We start from the raw sequence: 13,675 nt of genomic DNA on the forward strand, positions 1-13,675 counted from the left end.
ACCTCCCCTCTGATAAAGAATAAAGACACTGGACTTGCTTCCTCAGTCTCTTGTAGATTCTCCATCAGGCCACTGTTTCATTTTGATTTTTTCTGAGACAGAGTCTTGCTTTGTCACCCAGACTGGAGTGCAGTGCCTCAATCTTGGCTCACTGCAACCTCCACCTCCCCGGCTCAGGCAATTCTCCTGCTTTAGCCTCCCAAGTAGCTGGGACTAGAGGGGTGCACCACATCTGGCTAATTTTTGTATTTTTAGTAGAGATGGGGTTTGACCATGTTGGCCAGGCTGGTCTTCAACTCCTGACCTTGTGATCCACCTGCCTGGCCAGGCCACTGTTTTTACACATTTTACAGAGTGATTCGGAAAGAACAGGATCACGCCTCTAACAGCAGCAGCACGGTACTATAAAAAGAGCAAAACACAGTAAGCAGAGGGTGAGCTTGCTGCTGGCCAGTGGGTCTACCGGATGCCCCTTTGTTCCCCTCTGGGCCTCATCCTCACTTTTATAATGAAGGAATGGTTCTTAATGCTCAAGGCCTTATTATTCTAATGTTCTTATGGCCATGACTTACCTCACTATGGGGAGTCTGTTTCAGGCTCTTCTCTGCTTTATCCACAAAGTCTTTTTCCTCAAAATACAAATAACTCTTGAATTTTATCAAAGCCTTGAAAACCAAGAGAGAAAAAAAGGCACAATGAAGTATCAGCTCCATTATCATGAAAAAACCCCATCCGCACACAAATAGCATTAACCCCTTGAGGTCTACAACAGACATAAAAAAATCTCTGCAGTTTAATTTTGCTAGATTTTGAACTATTATATACTTCCTAAAAAATACCAGATGGCATATGTTTGTTAAAACATTTTCAGAAGGCCTTTAGTAAGAAACATGAGAAAATACATCCATATAAATATATACACACTTAACACAACAAAAATACCCATAAAAGTGGCTAGATTCACACGTCTTTTCCAATAATCTCACCGAAAGAAAGGACAAGTTTATTGAGTCTACACTCTCTTATTCTTTTTTTTTTTTTGAGACAGAATCTCACTCTGTCACCCAGGCTGGAGTGCAGTGGTGCAACCTTGGCTCACTGCAACCGCTACCTCCCAGGTTCAAGCGATTCTCCTATCTCAGCCTCCCAAGTAGCTGGAATTACAGGCACATGCCACCATACCTGGCTAATGTTTGTATTTTTAGTAGAGATGAGGTTCTACCGTGTTGTCCAGGCTGGTCTCAAACTCCTGACCTCAGGTGATCCACCTGCCTTGGCCTCCCAAAGTGCTGGGATTATAGGCGTGAGCCACTCCACCCTGTTGACAATCCCTTATTCTATGAAAATAGTTTGAAGGTCACCTTCTACCGCGTCCTAGTTTCCCATCTGTTCCCACAGGTGGTCTCTGGGTCGTCTCTTTCTTACTGGTTCTTAAGAGTGTATTGAACTTTTCACTCCCAGAGAAACAGATGACATTAATTTTAAAAATTTCAATTTCTTAATATATATATGGGTTAAGGATGGTTAGAAAAAAATAATTCCCAAGATATACAAGCATGTAAAATGAAGTCTCTCTCACTAGGTCCCATATCCCCAGTTTCGCTTGCAAAAAGTAATCACTGTTCCAGTGTCCTGGTATCCTTCCAGAGAATCTAGGCATTTTCTGTCTTCAAAATTAAAAAACACACATGTGGCCAAGGGCTGTGGCTCACGCTTGTAATCCTAGCACTTTGGGAGGACAAAGAGGGCGGATCACATCAGGAGATCGAGATCATCCTGGCCAACATGGTGAAATCCCATCTCTACTAAAAATACAAAAATTAGCCAGGCATGGCAATGAGCACCTGTAATCTCAGCTACTCGGGAGGCTGAGGCAGGAGAATTGCTTGAACCCGGGAGATGGAGGTTGCAGTGAGCTCAGGTCGTACCACTGCACTCCTGCCTAAGTGACAGAGTGAGGCTCCATCTCAAAAAAAACCCACAAAAACCCATATATATATATGTTTATCTGACAATGAACTGTACTCCAGAATATATAAAGAACCCCTATCACCAATAACAAATACATAACCCAAATTAAAAAACAGGCAAAGTATTTGAAGAGAAACTTCACAAAAAAATAGATGAGTGACTGAAAAGCACATGAAAAATGCCCAATATCAGTCATCAAAGAAATGCTAATTTAACTCACGAGATACCACTACACACCCAACAAAATGGCTAAAATTAAGTTGATGATCATAAATGTCAGCAACTAAAACTCTCATACATGGTGGGAACACTTTAGCAATTTCTTATGAAATTAAATATATAACTATCCTATGATCCAGAAAGACCTGTACGAGAATATTCATAGCATCTTGTTCATAACAGCCCCAACCTGAGACAGCCCAAGCGTCTGTCAGTAGGAAAATGGATAAACACACTGGGACACATTCAAGCAATGGAGTACTACCCTGCGCCGAAAAGGACCCACAGATATACGCAGCAACATGGATAAGTCTCAAAAGCCAGACATAAAAGACTACAAATTGCATGAACCCAAAATAAGTTCAAGAAGAGGCAAAAACTGAAGTACATGGGAAAGAAAGTTAAAACAGTGGTTGCCTCTGTGGGCATGTGGACTCACTGGAAAAGGCATGAGGAAACTTCCCGAGTGATGATAAGAGTGGACATCTCTTTTTTTTTTTTGGAGTGCAATGGTGTGATCACAGCTCACTGTAACTCCTGGGCTGAATGGTCCTCCCATCTCAGCTTTTCAAGTAGCTGAAACTATAGGCACCAACTGCTGTGTCCTACTAATTTTTTTAGTCTTTTGTAGAGATGACGTCTTGCGATGTTACCCAGGCTGGTCTTGAACTCCTGGGCTCAAGCAATCCTCCCAGTTTGGCCTTCCAAAGTGTTTGGATTATAGGTGTGAATCATCATGCCTAGTGGAGCCTACATTTCAATAGGGGTTTGGGTCAGACTCAAAACTCAGTGAATGTATATTTAAAATTTATATAACTCATTTTATTTTATTTTACTATTTATTTATTTATTTATTTATTTTTGAGACAGAGTTTCGCTCTTGTCGCCCAGGCTGGAGTGCAATGGTACAATCTCGGCTCAATGCAACCACTGCCTCCCAGGTTCAAGTGATCCTCCTGCCTCAGCCTCCTGAGTAGCTGGGATTATAGGTGCCCACCACCACACTCAGCTAATTTTTATATTTTTAGTAGAGACGGGGTTTCAACTTGTTAGTCAGGCTGGTCTTGAACTGCTGACCTCAGATGATCCACCAGTTTTAGCCTCCCAAAGTACTGGGATTATAGGCATGAGCCACTGTGGCTGGCCATACTTTGTTTTTTCCTTTTTTATTTATTTACTTTTAAAGAGATGGGGGTCTCACTATGTTGCCCAGGCTGGAGTGCAGTAGCTATTCACAGGCTTGAACCCACTACTGATCAGCACGGGAGTTTTGACCTGCTCCATTTCCGACCTGGGCTGGTTCACCCCTCCTCAGGCAACCTAGCAGTCCCTCGCTCCCGGGAGGTCACCATATTGATGCCGAACTTAATGTGGACACCTGAGCAGCATAGCGCACTACAGCCCAGAACTCCTGGGCTCAAGCGATCCTCCCACCTCAGCCTCCGGAGTAGCTGGGACTACAGGCACGCGCCACCGCGCCCAGCCATACTTCCATTTTATATAAATTTTGTTATCAAAATAATGAATTAAACAGGTTGAACTCTGGCTTATGTATCCTGAAGTACTTAGTGGGGAAATGTCCTGATGTCTGCCATTTTCTCTGTAGTGCACTAAAAAAAAAAAAAAGATAGATGGGTAGAATGAATGTATGACTATTTGGGCACTGACTGTTACTGTTATTCTGAAAATGTTATAACAACAGGTTAGGAAAAAGTGTGAGCCATGGGTCAGCTCATGAGAGAACACATAAGCTGCAGCGACAGGCACTGGCTGCCACAGGTCTTCACAGCCAGAAATCTGCTGGAAGAGGACAAACTCACCTTATCTTTGTATGTATCTGGCAATGACTTGGCTGTCTCTGTGTCTTCAGGAAGATTAATATAAAATCCTAGGACATCTCCCTGTCCATAGCCAGAAGAGTAGTGTTTGCCAATGGACTGGTGGAACTTGGTTCCCTTTTTGCTCCGCCAAGAATAGCTAAATTTATCGTAACCTAAAGGAGCTTGAAGGTTACCTGTCCCAATAAAAAGATACACAGTAAGTCAGAAGATTGCAAGTCAAATCTAGTTTGATGAAGGAAAAAGATTCTATTCCTTTTTGTTTCTTGGTCAATTTTATAAAATTGCTTAAAAACTTTCTCACAAGGAAACAATACAAAAATATCCTGGGAATTGCAAACCAGCTCAGCCCTTAGGAAATGAATTCTATGCCCTCAATCTGGTCAACCCAACGCCTTGAAGCCTTAGCCCTTAGCCAGATAGTCTGTCCTCTCTATCTGCTGTGATGTCCATATTAAGGTCCGAGCTTACCTAGGGGCTGGGACCAACCCAGTCTGGCAGCGGTATCTGGTGGCATCTCATCCACGGTGATTTCAAAGTACCAGGCACCTTTCCGTACGCCATGAGAGGCCCTCACCATAGAGTAGCCCTTCTCACCAACCACAGTTAGCCGGTCATCTGAGATCTTTAACTGGGGAGCTACAGTGACAGAGATTAAAACAGAGGCCTGTAACTTATTTGAGCTTCTTGGGGCCAATTGCCACAAAAACATGAGTCCCTTACACTCCAATAAAACAATTTTTTTTTCCTCCTACGGAGTCTTGCTCTTGTTGCCCAGGCTGGAGTACAATGGCACGATCTTGGCTCGCTGTAACCTCTGCCTCCTGGGTTCAAGCGATTCTCCTGCCTCAGCCTCCCAAGTAGCTGGGATTACAGGTGCCCGCCACCACGCCCAGCTAATTTTTATATTTTTAGTAGAGACAGGGTTTTGTAATATTGGCTAGGCTGGTCTTGAACTCCTCCTCACCATGTGATCCGCCTGCCTAGCCCTCCTGAAGTGCTGGGATTACAAGCGTGAGCCACTGCACCCAGCCAAAACAAAATTTAAAAATCACAAATATCAGGTAAGCTGTTTGAAATATTAACTGAGGAGTTTAAAAATCTCAACGTAAGATACTGGCAAAGAATGAGAAAGGAACAAACAAGAGAAAGTTGTTAGGTTACCTAGTTTTTATTATATGTGATTATCTTCTTTTTTTTTTTTTTGAGACTCACTGTCACCCAGGCTAGAGTGCATTGGTTTGATCTTCGCTCACTGGAATCTCGGCCTCCTGGGTTCAAGTAATCCACCTGTCTCAGTCTCCCAAGTAGCTGGGATTACAGGTGCCCACCACTATGCCTGGCTAATTTTCGTATTTTTAGTAGAGATGGGATTTCACCATATTGGTCAGGCTGGTCTTGAACTCCTGACCTCAGGTGATCCACCTGCCTTAGCCTCTCAAAGTGTTGGGATTACAGGAGTGAGCCACCACACCCAGCCTATGTGTAATTATCTTTAAGATATCTGATTAATTATACTGCATATTCCCTAAAATATAATGAACCAATGGTGATGAGTTTGGAACTTAATTTAAATGAATTTTCCTTTAAAAGATTTAAGTTTTGTTCTCCTGATCATAGTTTAAAAAAATAAATTAAGATTTAAGTTTTGGTTCTTTTTTTTTGAGACAGAGATCTCGCTCTATTACCTCGGCTGGAGTGCAGCCTCCCAAGCAGCTGGGACTACAGGCACGTGCCACCAAGCCCAGCTACTTTCTGTATTTTATTTTTCTGGTAGAGATGGGGTTTTGTCATGTTGCCCAGGCTGGTGTTGAACTCCTGGACTCGAGGGATCTGCCCACCTTGGCCTCCCAAAGTGCTGGAATTACTGGTGTGAGCCACCACACTCGTCCTTCCATTTTTTTTTTTTTTAGAGCCAGGGTCTTGCTCTCCTACTCAGTCTGGAGTGTAGTGGTGCAACCACAGCTCACCACAGCCTTAAACTCCCGGCCTCAGGCGATCCTCTTGTGTTGGCCCCCCAAGTACCAGGATCACAGGAATGAGACATTGTGCCTAGCCTCTTATCTAGTTTTTTTCCCCCCCTTGAGATAAGGTCTCACGCTGTTGCTTAGGCTGAAATGTAGTGGCGTGATCTTGACTCACTACAGCCTTGAATTCCTGGGCTTAAACAATCCTCCTGCCTCAGCCCCCAAGTAGCTGGAACTACAAGCACTACTACACCCAGCTAATTTTTTGTAGAGACAGGGTTTGGCCAAGTTGCTCAGGCTGGTCTCAACTCCTGGACTCAGGCAATCCGTCCTCCTTGGCTTCCCAAAGTTCCGGGATTACAGGCATGAACCACTGCACCTGGCCTTAACTGTTTTAAAACAATTTCAGACTTCCAAAAAATGATGAAGTCCTAGTGTGTACCTCATTCAGTTTTTCCAAATGTTAACATCACATATAATCATAACATAATCGTCAAAACCAGAAAATTAATAATACAACACTATTAAATAATCCATAGATCTTCTTAAAATTAAGCCAATTATCCAAGTAATATCCCCTTTTCTGGCCCAGGTTCTAATCCTAGAGTCCACATTTCATTTACTTGTCATGTATCCTTAGTCTCTTCCAATTTCAAACAGTTCCCCAACCTTTCATAAGCTTGATACTTTGAAGAATATTGGTCAGTTTAGTTTGTAGAATGTCCCTCAATTACATTTTTCTGGTGTTTCCTTTTTTTTTTTTTTTTTTGGAGATGGAGTCTCGTTCTGTCATCCAGGCTGGAGTGCAATGGTGTGATCTCGGCTCATTGTGACCTCTGCCTCCTGGGTTCAAGTGATTTTCCCGCCTCAGCCTCCTGAGTAGCTGGGATTACAGGCACATGCCATCATGCCTGACTAATTTTTGTATTTTTGTAGGAATGGGATTTCACCATGTTGACCAGGCTGGTCTTGAACTCCTGACCTCCAGGTGATCCACGTGCCTCGACCTCCCAAAGTGCTGGGATTACAGGTGTGACTCTGGCCTGCTGTTTCCTCATTTTAAGGTCCAGGTCATTGTTATTTTTACTCAGAAACTCCAATGAGGTAATGTTGTGCCCCTCAGTGCATCACACATGCTATCAAAATAGTGATTTCACTCGCCTGCCAGGTTTCTCCATTGCAATGGAATGACTTAGGAAGGAATACTTTTATTCTGATCTTCTCAGATCCTCTCCTCTTTTCTTTCTTTCTTTTTTTTTTTTTTTGAGACGGAGTTTCGCTCGTTACCCAGGCTGGAGTGCAACGGCATGATCTCGGCTCACTGCAACCTCCACCTCCTGGGTTCAGGCAATTCTCCTGCCTCAGCCTCCTGAGTAGCTGGGATTACAGGCAGGCGCCACCGTGCCCAGCTAATTTTTTGTATTTTTAGTAGAGACGGGGTTTCACCATGTTGACCAGGATGGTCTTGATCTCTTGACCTCGTGAACCACCCGCCTATGCCTCCCAAAGTGCTGGGATTACAGGCGTGAGCCACCACGCCCGGCCCCTCTCCTCTTTTCATGTTTGTATCTGATGATAAGAAATACAAATTTTCAGGCTTGAGGAGGGAGCTTTCAGCTGAGTTTCCCAGTTACTGGCAAGTGCAGAAGACTCATGTTTGAGAAACAACATCAGTTGTTGCTCTTGCTCCTTGCTCCTGTTTCACCCATGGCTGATCCAAACTAAGTCCCCATGAGACCCAACATGTTCTTAAGGCGCTTGGTTCTCCAGGTTTTCTGCTAATTTAATTAGGTTTTCTAGTCCTTTGAATTGAGTCTTGAGTCTCTTATGTTCTTATCAAAAAGGAACATAAATGGAATTTTAGTGACTGAAAGCCCATAGTGATGACACTTTGTGTGATTGTTGAAGAGTAATGACTGCATAAAAAGCTGAACAGATTTGTACTTCAAGGACGCAAGGGCTGGGTGCGGTGGCTCACGCCTATAATCCCAGCACTTTGGGAGGCTGAGGTGGACAGATAGCCTGAAGTCAGGAGTTCAAGGCTAGCCTGGACAACATGGTGAAACCCCATTTCTACTAAAAATGCAAAAATTAGCCGGGTGCGGTGGTGCTCCCCTACAGTCCCAGCTACTTGGGAGGCTGAGGCAAGAGAATCGCTTGAACCCAGGAGGCAGATGTTGCAGTGAGCTGACATCACACCACTTCATTCCATCCTGGGCAACAGGGCAAGAATTCATCTCAAAAAAATAACAGAAGGAAGCATGGGTTGTTAGACAGTGGGCTCCATTTTGCAATGGAATGACAATTTTCCTTTTGTAATTAATAAACATCTCAGGGGGATGAATAGGTATTTAAGACAATCAAGGAAATATGACTACAAACTGAATTCAGATGATAGCAAGGAATTATTATGGTTATAAAAGAAAAATCCACATATTTTAAGAGGCGCATAGTTTTTACAGTATGTAGGATGATAGGGATTTTTTTAATTCAGAAAAAGAGAGCAAGACAAAGAAATAAAGAAACAGATAGGCCGGGCGCAGTGGCTCACGCCTGTAATTCCAGCACTTTGGGAGGCCGAGGCGGGTGGATCACGAGGTCAAGAGATCGAGACCATCCTGGTCAACATGGTGAAACCTCGTTCTCTACTAAAAATACAAAAACATTAGCTGGGCATGGTGGTGCGTGCCTGTAATCCCAGCTACTCAGGAGGCTGAGGCAGGAGAATTGCCTGAACCCAGGAAGCGGAGGTTGCGGTGAGCCGAGATCGTGCCATTGCACTCCAGCCTGGGTAACAAGAGTGAAACTCCATCTCAAAAAAAGAAAAAAAAAAGAAAGAAAGAAACAGATAAAGCAAACATGACAAAATCTTGATCTGTTAAAAGCTGGGTGAACAGTGTATAGGTATCACTATAGTTTGGGTATTTGACCCTCCTAAGTGTGGGCTGAAATTTGATCCCAATGTTGGAGGTGGGGTGTAATGGGAGGTGTTTGGGTCATAAGGATGGATCCCTCAAGAGCAGATTAATGTGGAGTGTGGGGGTGTGACTCAGTTTTCACTCTATCAGTTTCTGAGGGAGTTGGTTGTTAAAAAGAGCATGGCACCTCCCTCCCTGTCTTGCTTCCTCTTGCCATCTAATGCCTGCTCCACTTTGCCTTCTGCCATGAGTGGACATGCCTGGGATCCTCACCAGAAGCAGGTGCTAGTCCCATGCTTCTTATACAGGCTGCGGAACTGTGAGCCAAAGAAATAAGGAGCAATCTGAATAATCGGGAGGACCCCATAACTTCCACACAAAGAAAAAATGGCAAAAGGTGAGAGTGAATTTGAGGCTTTGTAGGCTGATTTTATCAGGGAAGATTGAGGCTACAGTGAGCTGTGATTGAAACGCCTGCACTCCAGCCTGGGTGGTAGAGTGAGATCCCATCTTGAAAACAGACAAACAAATGAACAAATAAACAATGAAGCCAGATGCAATGGCTCATGCCTGTTATCCAAGAACTTTGGGAGGCCAAGGAAGGAGGATCGCCTGAGATCAGCAGTTTAAGACCATCCTGGGCAACACAGTGAATGAGACTTTGTCCCTACAAAAAATGACTAAAATTTAGCTGGGTGCAGTGATGTATGCCTGTAGTCTCAGCTACTTGGGAGGCTAAGCGGGAAGATTGCTTGAGCCAGGACATCAAAGCTGCAGTGAGCTCAGATAGCACCACTGCACTCCAGCCTCGGTGACAGAGCAAGACCCTTTCTCTAAATAAATAAATAAATAAAATAAAATAAAATAAATAAATAAATAAATAAATAGGTAGGTAGGTAGGTCAGATATGTGGCTCATGCTTGTAATCCCAGCACTTTGGGAGGTCGAGGTGGGCGAATCACGAGGTCAGGAGTTGAGACCAGCCTGGCCAAAATGGCAAAACCCCATCTCTACTAAATACACAAAAATTAGCTGGGCGTGGCGGTGCCTGCTTGTAATCCCTGCTACTTGGAAGGCTGAGGCAGGAGGAATTGCTTAAATCTGGGAGGCAGAGTTTGCAGTGAGCTGAGATCACGTCACTGCACTCTAGCCTGGGCAATAGAGTGAGACTCCATCTCAATAAATAAATAAATAAATAAATAAATAAAATAATACAATAATTGCATGGGGCAAAGACTATAGCACGCTGCTATTCATGTATAAAAAAAGAGATAAGGCTGGATGTAGTGGCTCCTGCCTGTAATCCCAGCACTTTGGGAGGCTGAGATGGGCAGATCCTCTGAGGTCAGGAGTTCAAGACTAGCCTGGCCAACATGGCAAAACCCCGTCTCTACTAGAAATACAAAAATTAGCCGAGGGTGGTGGCACACACCTGTAGTCCCAGCTATTCAGAAGGCTTCAGGATGAGAACTGCTTGAGTCAGGGAGGAGGAAGCTACTGTGTGCCGAGATCACACCACTGCCTTGCAGCTTCAAAAAAACAAATCAAACCCCCACAAAACCAAAAACAAATGAAGAAAAAAGAAGATACAATAAAATATAAATGCACTGTATCTGCTCATTTGTGAAGAAGAAATACAGGAAGGATAAACTAGAAACTGGGAAGACGGTAGAAAAAAGAGAATGAGAAGGGCATTGTAGGGTTGATGAGGGAGTGACATTTTGTAAACCTTTCCGTACAACTCTGACTCCCAGAACCATAGTCGTGTTTCACATCCTCATTCCAAACATACATACACACAATCAATCAAGATGTGGGAGAATCCAAAATGGCATCAAACATCAGCAAATGAACCTAACTTAATTGGACATGATCACACTGAAGGAGATGGGGAAGAAAAGAACTAATTTAAGTTACCAGTATCTTGGACTAGGTACTGCAAGGCAAAAGACAAAAAGAGCTATACATAAATGCTATAATCTACTTAGCAAATGTTTCTCCCAGGGGTTAGAAATTCTGAAACTACTTTATGTGCACATTACATATGAACAAGGCCAAGTATAGTGGCTCACTCCCAAGACTCTGGGAGACTGAGGCAGGATGACTGCTTGAGCCCAGGAGTTTAAGACCAGCCTAGGTAACCTACAAAGATCCCACCTCTAAAAAATTAAAAAACAAAAATTCAGCTAGGTGTGGTGGTGTGTGCCTGTGGTCCCAGCTACTCGGGAGGCTGAGGCAAGAGGATCAGTTGAGCCCAGGAGGCTGAGGCTGCAGTGACCATGACTGCATCACTGCATACCAGCTTGAGTGAGACACTGATCTCTATAACAAAATAAATAAAGTATAATGTGAAATAAAGTACATATATTGTAGATAATTATCTAATTATTCACATTTCCCACTGTTGGAGAAAGACGTTACAATAAGGAAAGGAAGAAGGCTGTCATCCCAGGTACCAATGTAAATTCAGTTTTGTGTGTACATGTGGGTTTGTACAAACTCACACATTCATTTCCTACCTCTGACCACTGAGGGAGTCTAGAAGCAATGATGCCTAGTAACAGTACACCTAACACCTAGATATTGATTACTATTTATTACTTAAAAAAATATATGGAATGCTTCCTAAATTTGCATGTCATTCTTGCACAGAGGCCATGCTAATCTTCTCTGTGTCGTTCCAATTTTGGTATATGTGCTACGGAAATGAGCGTCTAGATGTTAACTTCTAAACAACATGCTCCAATCAAAGGAACCAGGGCTCAGTGAAGAAGTAGGCCTGAGGTACAGAAAATATAAGATTAGCTAGGAACACCTTTTGATGCCTCAAAGTAAGTATTTAAAAAAACAAAAAAGATGCAGTTTATCAAAAGAACACAAGAACCAACTTTTTGAAGAAGGTCCTACTGGCCAAAGCTGCAATAATTTAAACAACAAGATAATCAAAGTATTGGATTATACTCCTTGGAATAAAATAAGTACCTGTGAGTCCATACTGATATAAGTAATCAATTAAATAAATGGAAAAGGGAAAGAGGAAATAGAAAATCACCAAACAACACAGTAATAATTGTGGCAGACAATATCCACTGATGGGTGCTAAAATCAGTAGACATAAGTTTAAAAACAAACAAGATATTTGCATAGGTAGATTTGATGTATTTTGCCTAAGACATTTATTAACTATAAAGGGAAAGATAGTAGCTTTTTATAGTGGAGAAAGCCAGCATAATTGCCTTAACCAAATGATCATGGTCAACGTAACCAATAAGATCTACTGACATCATGAATCCTATGAGATGATACTATAAGACATCATGTCTGTGTTATTCTTCCCCAAACTGCATAACTTCAGTCTGATCATGAGAAAACACCAGGCAAATCCTCACTGAGGAATATTCAAAAAACACTTAAAAAATATCATGGTCATGAAAGATAAGCAATAGCTTTGGAACTGATAAAGACTACAACAGACTAAGGAGAAATAATTAAGTGTGAGTGGAAAATTGATAAAATTTGAAGGTCTTTCTTTCTTTTTTTTTTTTTTTTGAGACGGAGTTTCGCTCTTGATACCCAGACTGGAGTGCAATGGCGCAATCTCGGCTCACCGCAACCTCCGCCTCCTGGGTTCAGGCAATTCTCCTGCCTCAGCCTCCTGAGTAGCTGGGATTACAGGCACGCGCCACCATGCCCAGCTAATTTTTTTTGTATTAGTAGAGACGGGGTTTCACCATGTTGACCAGGATGGTCTCGATCTCTTGACCTCGTGATCCACCTGCCTCGGCCTCCCAAAGTGCTGGGATTACAGGCTTGAGCCACCACGCCCGGCCTGAAGGTCTTTCTTTAGTTGTGTTGATAATATTTACCAACATTCATTTCCCAGTTTTGATAACTGTACTATGGTTTTCTAAGATATTATCATTAGGAAAAGCTTTGTGAGAAAAAAACCATATTTTTGGCAACTTTACTGCAAGTTTAAAATTAGTTCAAAATAGAAAAATGAAAAACCATATATGTATATAAAATGGCTGGAGCTTATAGGAAGGAACAGAAAAGGAGGTTATTTCTTGTACGTTCTGGATGAATCTAGTGAGAGATGGGGTGAGGCAGCGGTAAAAGACTGAGATGTACCCTAATTCTAGATTGACAAGGCTGATGACGGTAGTTCAAAGTAACCCTGCATCCATATGATCCCTAATACTTTACATACCTCGATCATGTAGGGCTAACAAAACGCGTTCATACAAGCAGGCTCTGTAGAGGTCTCCAGGAATAGGTTTTCCTGCCCAGCAGTCAAGTTCCAGCTTCTCGGGGTCAGGGGCGTGGGGATCAGGCTCAGCTAGAATATACCGATAGCCATCTTTGTTAAATGGGTGTTCCAAGGGGTAGCCATGAGGGGGAAGGCGCTGAGCAGAAAACAAAGGGTCACTGCAGAAAGGAAAAAATAAAATCAAAAAACTAAAACCCCCTCTAGCTCAACTGCATACAACTGTACAAGAAAGGCCTCCGGTTTATTAGATTTCAGCTAGAACACATGCAACTTCACAGCAAATACTTTTCATTACTCAAATAGATCACTCTGCCCTCTTCAGGCAAAACAGGGAAGTGAAAGGATTAGCTTTACTGGGCAAGGTAGTTTTGGTTAAATTACTTGTAGCCTGTGGGGATCTTCCTGGTGGTCTTTAAGCATGAATTGAGGTCTATGAAACTGAGCTGGTACATCCTAGCAGGGTGAAGGGAGAAGAGGAATGGGGGTGATTAG

The 13,675-nt window shown here is 42.8% G+C and overlaps 1 protein-coding gene and 1 non-coding gene across 6 annotated transcripts in view; both read right to left on the bottom strand.

Moving 5' to 3' along the window:
• Positions 1 to 13,675, bottom strand: part of ASH2L (ASH2 like, histone lysine methyltransferase complex subunit) — a 44,201-nt gene that overhangs the window by 13,369 nt on the left and 17,157 nt on the right. For all 5 annotated transcript variants that reach the window (XM_064368740.1, XM_064368739.1, XM_064368738.1 and 2 more), the window contains 4 exons: positions 13,124 to 13,341; positions 4,500 to 4,667; positions 4,011 to 4,204; positions 573 to 665 (listed from right to left, as the gene is read on the bottom strand). In XM_064368740.1, coding sequence (XP_064224810.1) covers positions 573 to 665; positions 4,011 to 4,204; positions 4,500 to 4,667; positions 13,124 to 13,341 — 673 coding nt within the window. The remainder of the gene's footprint in view (positions 1 to 572; positions 666 to 4,010; positions 4,205 to 4,499; positions 4,668 to 13,123; positions 13,342 to 13,675) is intronic.
• LOC135271497 (U6 spliceosomal RNA) lies at positions 11,521 to 11,627 on the bottom strand. The gene has a single exon (XR_010339661.1). It is a non-coding gene; the product is annotated as a U6 spliceosomal RNA (small nuclear RNA).

The sequence above is a fragment of the Aotus nancymaae genome, unplaced genomic scaffold (genome assembly GCF_030222135.1).
Source record: "Aotus nancymaae isolate 86718 unplaced genomic scaffold, 86718_ANA_hifiasm-v0.15.2.pri h1tg000079l, whole genome shotgun sequence".
NCBI lineage: Eukaryota > Metazoa > Chordata > Mammalia > Primates > Aotidae > Aotus > Aotus nancymaae.